Source organism: Zophobas morio, unplaced genomic scaffold, assembly GCF_036711695.1.
Source record: "Zophobas morio isolate AGI-343-1 ecotype UQ-CSIRO unplaced genomic scaffold, CSIRO_AGI_Zmor_V1 ptg000012l, whole genome shotgun sequence".
Classification (NCBI taxonomy): Eukaryota; Metazoa; Arthropoda; class Insecta; order Coleoptera; family Tenebrionidae; genus Zophobas; species Zophobas morio.
The window spans coordinates 23489513-23505735 of NW_026972117.1; the positions used below are offsets into that span (position 1 = coordinate 23489513).

The 16223-nt window shown below is 37.1% G+C and overlaps 1 protein-coding gene across 1 annotated transcript in view; it reads left to right on the top strand.

Moving 5' to 3' along the window:
• The window catches only part of LOC135128041 (E3 ubiquitin-protein ligase MYCBP2), a 127670-nt gene that overhangs the window by 100065 nt on the left and 11382 nt on the right, over positions 1 to 16223 (top strand). Inside the window, exons 32-46 of the mRNA XM_064054844.1 lie at positions 52 to 221; positions 313 to 390; positions 704 to 787; positions 853 to 1061; positions 1119 to 1437; positions 6708 to 7280; positions 7335 to 7538; positions 7587 to 8017; positions 8069 to 8240; positions 12428 to 12632; positions 12686 to 12860; positions 12909 to 13118; positions 13172 to 13492; positions 13545 to 13662; positions 13720 to 14075. Of these exons, the coding sequence (XP_063910914.1) occupies positions 52 to 221; positions 313 to 390; positions 704 to 787; positions 853 to 1061; positions 1119 to 1437; positions 6708 to 7280; positions 7335 to 7538; positions 7587 to 8017; positions 8069 to 8240; positions 12428 to 12632; positions 12686 to 12860; positions 12909 to 13118; positions 13172 to 13492; positions 13545 to 13662; positions 13720 to 14075 (3625 nt within the window). The remainder of the gene's footprint in view (positions 1 to 51; positions 222 to 312; positions 391 to 703; positions 788 to 852; positions 1062 to 1118; positions 1438 to 6707; positions 7281 to 7334; positions 7539 to 7586; positions 8018 to 8068; positions 8241 to 12427; positions 12633 to 12685; positions 12861 to 12908; positions 13119 to 13171; positions 13493 to 13544; positions 13663 to 13719; positions 14076 to 16223) is intronic.

Here is a 16223-nt window from a genome sequence, read left to right on the forward strand (position 1 = left end):
TAGCTTGACTTAAATTTTGTTTGTTGTTTTTTAATGAACTGTAAATTGTAGTGATAGTTCGTTCGATGCCACCTCCAAAGACTACAAGTCTTTCGGAGAGCACGGTTCCAACGGTAACGGTATTACTCCACCTGGAACTCCGAAAAGATCGCAAAGTCCGAGAACGGGTCACTTGTCGCCGAAACCGATGAGTCGCAGCTCGAGTCCAGTCCCTATTCCGTGTAAGTTGGAATTTTGATTGCGGCTTGTATAACAATATTTTATTGTTGTGATGTGTTAGTATAGATATGTTTGTTTTTGTCCCTTAATTAGCTACAGAACGGCAAGAGGTTGTCTGCTCTGTTGGTCATAACCATGCTGTACAGAATATGATCTTAAGGCCATTCGAAGGTATCCAGTTATATACCTACCAAAACATTTCTCCCCTTGCATGTTTGTTTACATCTTTCTATAATTTTTTCTCTAGTACAAACCTTGATCTGTACATTTGCTCTTAAGTATTTTTCGAAAACACTGACTTATTTTGAGCAGACGTTCTGCCACCAGATGACTCAACATTTTTTTCGTTCACACGAATGTTTGGTTAACGATGATTTTTGGTCAGTTTATAGAATCGCATGTCGTAATGAATGCGTGACTGAAACGTACCACTTTATGATTTAATAACTTTCTCAGTAGTACCAATGAAAAACGTATTTTGTAGCTAGAAGCAACATACTACATGACAGTACAAGTAGTAGCCCACAAGCTTTTGGTTCACCCCGCAGCATTGGTATGTCTCCTTTAGGTAAATATTAACCACTTCCGTATTAACTCTCTTTCATTACGCATTGTTACCAACTCACAAACTAGTATCTGGAACTGGTCCGGAATTTTCAGCACGAAGAGGTTCGAACCAGTCCGACACAAGTGCTTTGGTGAGTAGTATCACTCGTGACTTATCTCAGTCGCCAAGTCAGGCAACACAACCACGTGACCTGTCACCTAGTCCAAGCGGCAGTTCCATACACACTCGTTCAGAAATCAGTCCCCCACATACACCAAACAAAAAGGAAAACACTGTAAGTTGCCCTTCTCACTTCGTTTACAATAATTCCTCTTATGATTCGGTTCTTTAGGACTCCGACCAGAGTTCGAAAAAACTAACTCAGACAGGCACTCAGACTTCGCCCGAAAACAGCAGCAATCCGTCAATTAAGGGTCACTTTTCCATCGGAAGTGGCAGCAAAGATGAACGAATGCCACCAAAGATTTCTCGAATGGACAGAGCGACAGGAAAAGCTAGACCGAAAAGGGCCATTTCACCGGCAACTTTGCAGCAACTCCCTACAAGTTCTAAAGTGAGCTATCACAGCTCGGAACCGCCGAAGCAGGCTATGAGTCCATCAGTTGCAGAGTCGCTCAGAGCAGTTTTCGCGGCCTTTCTGTGGCACGAAGGTAAGTTGATCATTGCGAATTTGGATTTGGATTGCATTACATAGAGAGTCAGGAAGTGTTAAGTCGTGGCGACATTTATAACGCAGCAGAAAATATCCCAGATATTAATACGGTGATTCGAGTTCCGTTACTGCTCCTAGACGATGCGTATACCTGGTGGTATGATGTAAGCAGTTTAATCGTAATGTGGGCCAAAGCTGTTAGTTGGGAAATGAATTTGCGCCTCACCCACTAGTGATGTGAATAAATGAATTAGAGTCGACGTTGCCTGTCAAGTTTTGGGTGGTACTCCCGCCCTCAGTTTAACGTAAATCAGTGTCAGCCCGCAACCTTTAAGTAATCACTTTTGTCGCTCCGTCTTGACATTAATTCGTATTTCTCGGAAAAAAATGTGGCTTTCTGTTTATCTGAGACAGTTTTCTAGGAACCCGGTAATAAATGAACCCTACAAACGCTCTCTAAGTGTAACCCAATTTCCTAAATATAATGGAACAAAGACAGAATAGCAGACGACATGATCAAGTATCTAAATCAACAAAAGTAGAACCCTATTTAACACAAAAGTAAAACAGAAATCGGAATTAAAGTCCGTATCGGGAGTCCAAATCATCGATCTCGGTTACGGAATCGACGTGGTTCTTATCTAGGTCTGTTCTCCGCATTTTCATTGGGTTGTAAAATTCACGAACTACAATACATAGTCCTTCTCTCGGCGCAGGACTGTTACATAACTGACCACATCATCCACTGCTTCGTAAGTTACCACACCGAAAGGTGAGCGCACCTCCCGAAGAAGTAGGTACCTCATGCGATACAAAATTAAAAGGAATATCATGTCGCTCCTTTTGTTGTTGATTTTTAATGGAAAGATTTGCTTGATGTTAAATTATGCCACACTCTATCAACAATTTCAACCAAAAAGAATTTACTTGAGATTAAATTATGCATTAAATTTCTTCGTGGACCGCAACTTCATATCACAAAAAATACACATTCAATGCTATCAAAGTTATGATCAGCCTGTCTCCGAAATCTTCGTCGTACTTCGAAGATAAATGTTCAATTTCAATCAGCAAGAAAATTATTCAATCTGCAAGAGAATAATTAGACCTGAAACGAGCCATTAAACCTGTAAGAAAACATTAAAGTCCTCCGGTTTTTCGAATCCACGAGGGCATAAATTTAACCACAACTTTTCAAAGTCCTTTTCTTCAAAATGGACTAGCGTTTAGATAAGTGTAAATGCCGTAAATGAGCACAGCACAATTACCCATAGGGGACGTTGTAGCACGAGCGGAGTTTGGGGCTCCCGGTCGTGGCTGCTCTCCCACGACGGTGATTCTATTCTATCGGCAAGCACTGCCGCACAGCACCCCTCTATCACAAAGAAACTTGCCGTACAAGCAGCCCGTTACGGTCGCAAACTCGAACGTCACGTCATCCCGACCGCCCCTGACTTTTATTAAAGGCCTGCATCCTTTTGTGCAGATGCCGCGACCGCCAGCTCGACTAGGAACCGCGCCCACCGCTTCTGCCACTTGTTTCTGTGTTATTTACCCCAATTCCATTTAAATGTTCAATCTCTATAACTCTGATATTAAACTACAACTGAACAAGTATTAAAGTTTCAAAAAGAGCAATAAATAACACTTAGAGCCGCCATACATTCTCGTAAAATTTTGAACAGCAAAGAATTCTCATCTGAGATTAAGGTTGCACAGCAGACAATTTATAAGATGGAAACATTAATCAACAAAATATTTACTTGGTCAGAAAAACTAGCAAAAATTTATAAAAAAAAAAGATCTGGTGTGAAGTAAAACTTGTGCAGATAAGAAATTTACGTGAAGTTAGGAACTGCAGAGCACGAAAAATTTACGTTCAATTTAAATTATACAGCAAAGAAAATTACTGAGGCTAAAATTGTAAGATACAGAAAAATTGCATGACTTGAAAAATTGCAAAGCTAACAAAATTACATGAGTTTAACATTTGCCCCACTTTATCCACGATTCAAACAAAGAGTTTACATGATCTTAAATTATGCCACACTTTATCAACGATTCAAATAAAGAATTTGCATGATGTTAAATTATGCCATGATGCAAGTAACTTGTTACTTAAAACAATTAGCTTTGAGAGTTTATATCGTGAATTGTCCCCAGCTTATCCCAAACAAAACTCATGATAAATAAACACAAAATGCATCCCGCGTTGCGAGAAATATGCGTCTCGGTGATATAGTTTCCCAAATGGCGAGAAATATGTCTCGATGATGTGATGTGATGATAATAAGTGCCTAAGGAGAAAAATTTTAATCCCCCCGCCCCTCAGTGCACCGTCCTTTTCCTTGAGTGGGACAACGTTATAGTCAAATGAAATAGTCAGTGATCACGTGAAAGCTGCATGAAGTATCCTGGAGCCGAATGCGCGTAAGTTTACTGCGCCTAGCCCATTACACTGTGGAGAAATAAGTTCTGATTTTGACAAAATAATGTTTCCAACTTCCAACATGATGACGGTTACGGTACAGTGTAAAACTGCCTTGGGAAAAACCCTTCCCCAAATTTGTCGACAGTTGAATACGCGCTGATCACATGTCTTTATTGCTGACTCTTTCACTTGAATATACTATAGGTTAACTTAACTGCCGTAAATGAACTATTAGCAATCTTGTGTGAGGAATTAAGAAGTGTCATAATGTAACGCTTAAGTATAAGCATCCAGAAGCCTTATTTATAACTTGATAAACAAAGGCTGAGTCCTGACTAAGTGATTCTCATGAAATCTCCTAGCCAGTGCACTATCTGAACAAAGTCATGACTATTAAACTTGTGTTAGAACCTGTGACGATTAAAATCCTAACATGAACTGTGAATTTACAAACAATAAAACAAATCTACACCACGTGTTGGCGTCGGTCGAAAATTCACATATTTCCGCTTGGAAAAACCGCAAGAATTAGCTACGCTTGTTGGGGAAACTGTGACGTCGTCATGGATACGATTAATTTTCGGCATCCCCCTTTTTTTAAACTACCAAACCAATTAAACGTAATCTAATTATCTTACCGCGTTCTTTCACTTACACCAAACAAACCACAGTCACCGCCACAGAGCAGAGTATCGCATCTCAACCCTCTACCGAGCAAGCTAACTTCTACCAACTCTTGCACTAGATACTACCCAGAGAGCTACCAACTACCAGAAAAGAACTAAACTTGCACATGATTGCCTATGTTTAACGATTTTCTTAATTCATTTTTGTTTTTCAAATTCAAATCATTCAAAATGGATTTCGCGCTGCTGTTTTTTTTTCAGCGCGAAATTTTAATTCAAATTTGGTCACCACAACATCCAGAAACTTTAGTTGTAACTTCATTAACAGAAGAGTGAAGTGTGAATAAGTGAATTTCCTAACACATGGTTTAATCGCTAATCATGCACCAAGTTAAAAGAGTGACATTCACTAATTATCTGGTTAGACGGTCTACCTTACTGAAGATCTCTACACATGGCTGCCTAAGTTCGATTTTTCGTAATTTATTTTTCAAATTCAAATTATTCAGGTGCACTTTCGCGGCTTTGTTTTTTGTCTCTCAGCGCGAAATTTTAATTGAAACTGGTACACCACATCCTCTTTATTGTTCAATCGTGTAGACAGGGAAGGCAAGGTGTATGGTTGAACAGTTTTTTAATGTTTTCAATAACAGATTTTGGAATCACTTTGTGATAACCCAAACATTTCGTCAAAATGAGACGTGTACAAAATTATAAAACCCGCCTTGAGCTATGACAGACAACAAAATGGAACCCCAAGAGTGGAAAAACGACCTAAATCAAAATTCAAAATATGGAGGACACATCGTTTATTACTGCTTACTGAGGAGGGAAGAGCCGTGAAATAAGCTTCAAACGACTCATTTTTTCACCTGAAAAACCTTCCCAGCTTTCGAAAATCAGCTGTTACCAACACATGACGTGCGACTGGCACTCGCAAAAGTGACAGCAACTAGGCGGTCTGATTCGGCCGACGGAATCCTGTATTGCAGATAAATATTGGCATGAACAGTGACAATGAAAGTTTTGGTGCGGGCCCGTCAGTTTGGTTCCGCCACGCGATCCCGAGACTCATGTTCTCTCCTAGAGAATTCGCGAATGGCGTCTTCGAGTTTGTTCTGGAGTCCGCCATTGAGATTTTCGGCATCTCATACTTTTCTCTATTCAAAATCCGCCGTCACTGATGATGAGTTACCACCACTCTTCGTCGTACATACTAGAAAACCCATAGGCGTCCTACCGGCGTGGCATATGGGTTTACTTTGTAATAATGTACATAACAGGCACTTATTAAATATGATCAAAATCAAAATAACGTAGTCCCGGAAACGCGTCGCTCGGATGATAATGTTCAAATTAAGGCTGTAAGAAAATAACATATAATAATAAAAATGTATTGCCCAACAGAAAGCTCCATTTACTGGTCATTATAAAAAAATTAATAATCACTAAATAAATTAATACAAAATATCAAAATTATGTAACCGACCCACTGATGAATAATAACGCAACTACTGCTCTGCAAGCTAATGCTAAAACAGTCATCCACAAATTATTATAAAATTTAAACAAATAACTTAATTTTATGACATCAAAAATATAAAATAATTTAGTAGCATATAATTCGAAGGATAAAAATTCCAGGTATTTGCGCTATTCTTTCAATTAAACAGCTGTGACACACATTATTAATATGATATACAAATAAATTAAGCCTGAATATCTAATTTTTGTTACGTGCTCTACGTTAAAATTTACATTACTGACGTAAAATTTCGTTAGAACTATGAACGGTTAAAAATCCTAACGTGAACAGTGAAACCAAAATACACGTGTCGTCAACAGAAAGTGCCCTTTGGTAAAATGACGTGCTAAATTACGTACCAATAACCAATAATAAACGTTTCGTGCGCTTTCGTGGCGCTATTTTTTCCTCGGCGCGAAATTTAATTTTTAAATCGGGACACCATAACATTTGAGAATAACTATTTGGAATTTGATTTTGATACACCATGATGGCGGTACAGACATCCTGAAAAAAGTAACATTTAACAGTGCCTCAGGGTAGAAAACAATGTTGCATTCGTCCTTTTTGTGGATTTTCATCAGTGTTAATACAAATGTAATTTCAAGATGATTTATATTTTTTAATACTCGTATGTCGTGTAATCTATTTTTCATTATAATTTAGAAATTGTTTTTTTGTCTTAGGAATTGTGCACGACGCTATGGCATGTGCCTCTTTCCTAAAATTTCATCCTACTCTTCCCAAACAAGGCGCATTGGTCGTAACACGGCAACAAGACGTTCCTATCGATAAAAGACGCCAAGAACTCTCACGAGAAGAAAAAGCGAGACAAAGACATTCCGTAGAAGTAAGCAATGCAGGAACCTACTTACACATCCAACCAGCCACTTTAGAGTCGCTAACACGATCAGCAGCGAATGCGAGTGCCAATCGTAAAAGGCCTAACAAATATCCGAGTTCTATAATTAATGAAGAAACCGGAGAAAAATTTACTGGAGAGGGTGGCTACGGTTATCACACCATATCGGTATTACCTCCCGCGCTAAAGTCACTTGTTTTCCTTTGGGAAGAATTGACGACGAATTGTCTTCAGGCCATATCCCACGAAATGGTGGTGGCAAGCCCGGTTCAGGCTAAAATTAAAAAAAGCGAAAAAGTGGGAATCGGGAAAAGCGACAGTAAAGATAAGTGTGCAACTATTGAAAAAGATACCAAGAAAAGTAGGAAGAAAAAAATCTCACCTAGGAATTATTTAGGTACACTTCGTGACGCACTTTTAATTAATCTTGTAATATTTTGTTATTTTGTAGAAGATATAGGTCTCTCGAGTTATTTGCACTCGTCTAGTTCAGAGACTTTGTGCGAACTATGTGGTGAAATGTTTCCACATCCTGTCACCTACCACATGCACCAGGCTCACCCAGGATGTGGCCAACATGCCGGAGGCAAAGGATACAACTCTGGTGGCAACTACTGCTTAGGCTGGGCTGGAAATTGCGGTGATGGTGGTATACGTAAGTTGATCTGTAACAGAATTACTCATCTCTCATGAAACTATTTAGCGAACAGTTCGTGGTACCTGTTGTGCGAAGGTTGCCGCGAAAAATACGTAAAAATGAACAGAGGCGGCAAACAGCAAATGAATAAAACCAAAAGCCTAAATCGACGGAAAAACGTGTATGTTAAACCTTTATCGTCACCCTCCACATCTCCAGGTTTAGAGCCTCACGTGATCATGAAAAATAACGCAATGTTCCTCTTAGATTTAGCGAGTTCGGCTGACGCGGTAATTAGTCGCCAAAGAAGGCCTTCTTCGAGTGTTATGCCATCGGTATCTGAGAATAATTCACCTCCAGATTGCGCAGGACCTTTCAGTCCTGTGCCTCCGTTTCAGTGTTTGCAAGCTTTAGGAGCGAATTCGCTACCTGATCCAGAATTCTATGAAAAAGTTTTGAGACATCAAAATTTACACGATGTTACTCCGGGACAAAGAGTGAGGGAAAAGCGTATGCGGTGATTTAATAAGTGAGAATGTGTTTTGCAGCCGTTATCGGAGGTGTCAATCTCAGATAATGATTCTGATAGTAGTAAAGGGTTGAGGTTCCATAGGTCGGTCTCAATGGGCACTAATGGTATTCCGTGGTCAAAGACTGGGTTTGACGGGAGGGTCATCATGTTGCGGAAAAGAAACAACAGTAGCAGCGAAATTGCGAATGGTAAGTAGCAAAGAAACTCAAGTCTATGAACTTTCGTTTGCCCAAATTTTGCTTTTATATAGTTAGAAACTATATTTTCATCCTCGCAAAGGAGGCAGCCAGGTAGGCGGCCTGATTTACGTCAGCAAAATCCGTTTTTTCAGTTAAACATTCACATGAACAATGACAATAGGAGAAAAATCTTCATTTTGAATTTGTGGTTCATCCCTCCGCATCTGGCGGGGATATCGTGCGTTTTCTCGATTCAAGTTCAAATAAATTAATAATACAACGAATCAAAATGAAGTACTTGGTAGATCGGACCTCCATCACATTAAAACCGGGAATATATGTTCAAATTCATACTGCAAGATGATAATAATTAGTGTGTAAGAAAATCATCGGCGATAAGAAAATAACACTCATCTGATGTGATAAGCCAAACATCCCGCCTTAAATTGAAATGTAAAAAAATTGAAAACCCGCGAAAAATTCAAAAATTCAAAATTTGGCCTTGGCTGTGATCGTCTGACAAAACGGGACCGTACATTGTGTTTTTGAAAAATGGCGAGATGGGTTCAGACGCAAATGGTGGACTCCAAGGTTGGAAAAGTACCGCTAAATAAAACACCAAATTTATGGAGGACAAAAAATTATTTATTCCTCCACTTGACCAAAAAAGGAAAAAAATTACACCCGTTAATGCTCAGCTCCAAAAAAAAACTTTCAATGACTTGGAAAGAAATCAAGTTAAACGTTCTGAATCAATGCAAATATTTGAATATCACAAATTTAATAAAAACAAAGCAAAATCTGAAGTAAAGTAAATGGATGCAAATGCACAAGTTATTACGGGCGTGTGGCGGCGAATTTAAAATCATGACAGTCAACAAGAGACCAAAATTTTAATAAAAAACTATGCAGCGGCAGCGGCACCAAAGCGCTATAAGAGTGTGGCGATCGAACTATGTCAATTTCATTCTAGAGCACAGCAAAAATACCCATAAGGGACGTTGTAGCACGAGGGGAGTTTGGAGCTCCTGGTCGTGGCTGTTTTCCTACCCACGACGGTGATTCTATCTATCGGCAAGCATTGCCGCCCAGCACAAAGAACATGCCTAGACGAGCAGGCCGTTACGGTCGCAAACTCGCAGTTGAGTCCCGGCTATGGGGTAGAAGCCGACAGTGTTAGGTCGTCCAAACCGTTCCCCTGACCTCTATACAAAACGTGCATCCTTTGTGCAGATGACGCGATAAATTCCGCCAGCTCGACTAGGAACCGCGCCCTCCGCTTCTGCCAAGTATTTCGGTGTTATATAACCTCAATTCCATTTAAATGTTCAATTCTTATAACTCTGACATTAAACTACAACTAAACAAGCGCCAAAGATTTAAAAAGGGCAATAAACAACATTTAAATTCGCCATACAATCTTGTGAAATTTTAAACAAGTAATTCTTTTTTGAGATTAAGATTCGATAATTTATATGATGGACGCATTAATCTGGTGTGAAATAAACTTGGCAGATAAAATATTACGTGAGGTTAGAAAGTGCAGAGCATGAAAGTTCACGTTTAATTTAAATTATACAACAAAGAAAATTACTAAAGTTAAAATTTTGAGACAAAGAAAAATTGCATGAGGTGAAAAGTTGCAAAGGTAATAAATTTACATGACATTAATATTTGCCACACTCTATCAACGATTCAAACAAAGAGTTTACATTATGTTCAATTATGCCACACTTTATCAACGATTCAAACAAAGAATTTATATGTTACATTATGCCATCATCCAAGTGATTGGTTATTTAAAACAATTTCTTTTGCGAGGAAAATTCGTCTCGGTGATGTGATGATGATAACGATGATAACTGTCTAAGGAGAGAAATCTTTAATCCCTCCGTCAGTCCACGATATTATATTATGAATTCTGCTGCACTTTTCTATGGTCTTTTTCCACAGTGGGGCAACGTTAAGTTAATTTAACTGCCGTAAATGAACTATTTTCAATCTTGTGTGAAGAATTAAGAGGTGTTATAATGTAACACTTAAGTATTAGCATCCAGAAACGTTATTCGTAATTAGATAAACAAAATCAAACGAGTCCTGAATAAATGAATTTCATGAAATCCTGTGAGTGTTTATCTAAATAAATCTAATGTCTATTAAATTGTGTTAGCACCAGTTCACGATTAAAATCCTAACATGAACTGTGAATTTACAAACACTGAATCAAATTTACATGTGAAAATTCGCATTTTCCGATTAGAAAGCCGCAAGAATCAGCTATCGCGTGCTGGGGAAACTGCGGCGTCGTCGTTTCGATTAATTGTCGTTAAACAAAGGCTTCCTTTTATTAATTACCAAGCCAACTAACTTAACCCAGCTAACTTACCGCGTCTTTTCACCATGGTTTCACACAGAGAACCAAACCAACAATCGCGCTTTCACCTCTCTACCAAGCCGCCCTCTTCAACCAACCCTCTAACTAAAATTTCAAGCAGAATTACACACTACCCCCAAGCGCTAACGTGCACATGGTTGCCTATGTTTAACGATTGTCTTGGATTGAAATTTTTTTTCAAATTCAAATTATTCAAATGGGGGTTGCCTACGTTATAGTATTAATTTTTTCATTTTTCAAATGCGGTTTTGCGGCTTTTTTAAGAAGAAAATTTAATTTTTAAACTGGGACACCACAACGTATAATTGCTATTGCACTGCAACAAACGAATAATATTATGTATATATAATAATAAATAAATTTAATAAAACGTAAAATCAAAGACGAGAATTGACGGAATCCCTAAAAGATCTCAAAACCTAAACCTTGTTAATAATCAAGTTAACTGTGCGGAGTTTTTGACACTTTTTACTTCTAGAACATTATGTTCGCCCTAGAAATCCTGACATAATTACGTATCGAAATAAAATGACCAATCTTAGCTGTAATGACTTTGTTATTAGTAAAATTGCAGTAGCGGTAAATATTTTAGTTAATTTTGATATGTTTAACTGGTCACAGAATTTATTTAACTTATGTTTAGAACGGTTGTTTTGTGTGTCAACGAGTGTTACTATTGTGAAATTGTGTTATGTTGAACCCCAAGATTGGAAAATTATACAGCGTGAGGATGCGTAGCGACAACGGCTCGAAGGGCGTCTCCTTGTATTTGCCTTAACCACAGTCACAAAACGTGCTAGGGATTTTAAAAATTCGCATTCCTGACGCTTACTTCCATCCCCGCAAAGGACGTAACGAACTAGACAGCGTCATTCACGAAGATTAAAAATTCATTATTGCTGATAAACATACATGAAAGCGTCCAAAAGAGAAAATCTCCTGAATTTTGGCAATCGTAAAGTGGGTATTATAATAATAAGACCTCTCCAGCTTTCAAAAATGAAGTCAATGTTACACATCCATACAGATTTAAAAACACACAAAGATAAAAAGGAATCGTCAATAAAGTAACTGTAAAGTACACAAATTATTATTATTACGATGGTATGGCGGAAAATTTAAATATCAACAAAACCAAAGTCTGTATCGGAAGTCTGAACCATAGATCACGGTTACGAGAGCGATGACTCTGATCAAACCGATCGAGCTCTCCTCAGTTTTCAGCGTTACTAACTACTGTATAAGCCTGTTCAGAACAATTTAATTATTAAATACAAATCAATAAATTTTCGAATTATTAAAATGAGTCATATTTATATAAATTCTTGCAAATTTATAAACAATAAAAACAAAGATTACACGTATTTAGGGAATAGACAAACTTTTACACACTTCAGATTAGAAAATCACTGTTAAACTGATATTGCGCTGTTGCGGCGGACTTTGGCGTCGAATGTAATTCATTTGTATTTAAACGATTGCTTTTTTTATTGTATTACAAATTAATTGGACGTATTCTTAAATTTAACGCATGTTTTCACTGCACTAACTAAACAAAAACTGGCCTTTTTCAAGATTACCTACGTTATTAAATGATTTTTTGTATTTATTTGTAATTTTTCAAATGTGGTTTCACGTTTTTTTTCTGCCAGAGCGCGAAATTTAAATTTCAAATTCAGGACAAATGCGTTCATTTAAAAGCCTTGTTAAAAGTAATCTAAAAGAATTTCTCCAAAAAATTACGAAAGTTTGTATTTCTAATCAACTGTAATAATATTGTCATGTAAACGATAAATTCCAGAAGGTGGCTCATCCCTACTTTGTAATCCTTCAAACGCCCTACAAAAATTAATACCAAAAATGGATACTTCTGCGATAGTAAAAAATGAAGCGAATTCAGCTGATCCCACCGAAGGTTTGGCACTATTACAACGTCCTGTAATGCAGTTTTTATTACAACAACACGACTTAGAATCTTTGCAGCTCGCAATGAAACAAGCTCTCAGGTACCTTTTTGCACTAAAAAAACCAACCCGAAATAAACGGAAACATTTTTTAGAAAAGCAATGTGTCGAGTGTACGCAATGCAAGCTCTAAACTGGCTCCTAAAATCCGTTACACAACCAATCTGCTTACATGATTTGCTATGGTGGTTTGTCACTTCCTTGACACCAGCCGAAATTGAAACGGAAACTGATGACGACAACCGACCTTCGAAAAAAATTGACGATCAGGTAGGTTCAACACAGTTTGTTGTTTCTTTTTACAAAATTACCTTCCAGGATTTAAATGTATGTGAGCATCCGCTGTCTGACATAACTATAGCCGGTGAAGCCGTCCATCCCTTGCCAAGCACTTTTCACGCTCTCTTGCAAACTATAGCCGACTTGATGGTTCTTTTGCCGATGGGTTCATCCCTTCAGCAAATGGCTGTTCGTTGTTGGGGTTTAAGATTTGCCTCTACTGACCATTCGTTCCTACATCGATCTCAAGTAATAGATAGATCTTAATATGTAGCTATTTTTGCTCTAACGCATCCTTTTAGGTTTTTAGTAATATAAGTAAAATACTTTCGCGTAGTGAAGAAATGGAAGATTGCACGGTATCGATGCATGAAAGCCACCAAAGTGTTCTAAATCAGGCTACTTGTTCCGTGGAATGTTTAAAGGATCTCACAGCTTCTGTAGAAATTAAAGCCTCAAGTCGTCAAGCCATGATCGGTAGTTTAACGGACGGATCCACCGAAACTTTTTGGGAATCTGGAGACGAAGATAGGAATAAAACCAAAAGTCTGACTGTAGTTTGCGCCCAAAATCATCATCCTACTTTAATATGTGTTCACATTGACAACTGTCGCGATTTAGGTGTAAGTAACCATAAATACGTTCAAGTTGTTTTTTGATTTTGCGTATCCCTAGAATAAGGTATCCAGTATAACTTTTTATTCCGGGCCCAACACAGATGAAATGATTAAGTTACGTACCGTCGAAGTGGAAACTCGGCTGTTAGGAGGATGGGTGAACTGTCCATTGACAGGTATCCATTTGCAACTATTATACTCAACACATTTATTTTAAACAGCGTCTATTTCAGAGTGTACCGACAGCGTTGTACGGTTGGAATTGAAAGGTCCTGATAATTCTGTGCGTGTGAGACAAATTCGCATCCTGGGAAAAATTGAAGGTGAATCTTTGAAAGTTGGCAAACAGTACAGTGCTGCCACTATACAACAAAGAAACTGTGAAGCCGAAACACTCAGAGTATTTAGATTGATTACGTCGCAAGTATTCGGTAAACTTCTGCAAGGAGAAGAAGGTCAGAATTTGAATGATAGCTGTTCGGTTTCGGCTAGCGAGAGTTTGGAACCCTTGGAAGAGAGCAACGATTTAAGGGAACATATGGTTGGAATTTTGTTTAGTCGGAGTAAATTAACGCACTTGCAAAAACAGGTCAGTGTGGTTCTTTTTCTTCGTTGTGTTTATTTTACATAGTTCCTTCGGTTTTGTAGTTTTGTTTGATACATAAACTCCATTTTTTTCTATAAAAATAATTAAAAAAACTACACAATGTTAGAATGTTTTGTTTTCCCATGGATGATATTAACACTTAACGAACGGATTAGAGTTGGCTGTAAAGCCAGTTAAAAATGAATAAACAAATGCAGTAGAATTGACTAAGACCGCGTTCCATGGCCCATTTTTTCGCCGTTCGTGTAATAGCTACGTAAGAGAAATTTTTGTTCTACAAGATACATTTTTTTTTTCTAGAAATTCTAAACAGACAGCGACAAAAAATGATTAGTCAAAGGTTACGAGTATGTTGACATTTGGGTCAAACTGAAGACAGTAATACCACCCAAAACTTGACAATCAGTGTCAGATCTAATTCATTTTAGTTGATAACCCTTAACGGGCAGCAAAATAATTCTGTGTTGTAAAGGTATTTTTTTCAAAAATATCAACTGAATTTAAATGGCTTTTATCAAAATAATTACACAAAAATATGAAAGTAGGTAGTCAAGAAAATTTTAAACAATTTGACACTGACAGTGGACGACCTCAGTGCTACTAACTTAAAAAAAAAATGGTCAAAGGTAATTGCGATAAAACTTCCATCGCCTCTGTTTGAAAAATTATAAAATTTGCTTTGACAAAATTTTAGTTTTTTGTGAACTTCTATAAATTAAAAAACAATGTTGACGAGAATAGGATTCGAACTCTGCGCCTTGGATGATCCTGGCACGAACTGCTTATCTTTACGTGCGTGAGATGTCGGTTATATGAAACAGGCGACAAATATTGGTCAAACATGTTTGTAATAAAGTGTGTTTAAAAATCAAGGCGGATCCATAAACCACAAGTGTAGGAGTATGCTATTTTATGTAATTTATTTAACGTTTAACGTACACAATTTTGAGGTGACGCCATCAAATTGTTGGTGGGAATTATTACCCAAATTTTAGTTAGCATTTTACCATCTACACGATATTCTAAAACGCATATTTATCATTAATCAATCCGGAAGTTTCGGAGGTTATCTGTCTAATAAAAAAAGAAAGAAGTAACGAGTCGCCCGATTCACCCTTGGCTTACGCTCGGGAAGTAAAAAAAAGTTTGAAGTGAATTTGTCATATTTTAAACTTTGCTTTTTTCTTTGTGGAGTAATAAACATATTTGAACATTAACTTTAAGAAATTTGATTAAACGATGGTTTTATTTTACTACGATTATTGTTATTTATCATTATTGTAACCTTTAATACTGTTTACGGTATATTTTTATATTCTATTTTTATTCCCGTAATTTAATTGACCTCTATAATCATTAGCAACTTTAAGACTTGTTCGTACAGTTACTGCAATATACAAATACTTAAACGTTTAAACTTCAGTAAAAAAGAGTTGATAATAATAATCATAGTACTATGTAGTCACATTGGGAGCTTTTAAACGTTATGTAACAGTACTGTGTCAGTGTATCCTTAAATATTCGGGAAAATGATTTGATTAATAAAAAAATATTTTAAGTAAGTTCATGGACCACACGTACAGGAGTATGTTATTTTATAAAATTTAAATAGCACTTACTCTCTAAAATTTTGAGATGGCGTCATCATATTGTTGATGGGGATGATCACACAAATTTTGGTTAGCGTTTTACCATCCACACGTATTTCTAATATACCGTTAAATGCAAAAAAAAAACAGGAAAAACTATATTTTTGAAATGTGTATTGTCCCGTTGACTTATGTCTTTTGACACTTGTTCACTGTTTATAAAAACTAACCTATTTACTCATCAAAAGACGTGTTTTGTATTGTAAGCTAAGAAAAAAATATTCTTTTTTTTCACGTTTAACTGTACATATAAAATTTCACAAGAATGAGTCCATTACTTGATTTAATTTAATTATTAGAAATAGAAAAAAATGAGAAGAAAGAAAGAAAATATGCTTTGAAATTATTTTAATTGTACAGTGTTCCGTTTTTAAGGCGTAATACACAACTTAGTTTTTTATTTCCCGAGCGTAAGAAAAGGAAGTATTGTAATCGAGTCCGTCTACCGACTCTCTACTTTTACGTTTTCTCGACCTTTTAT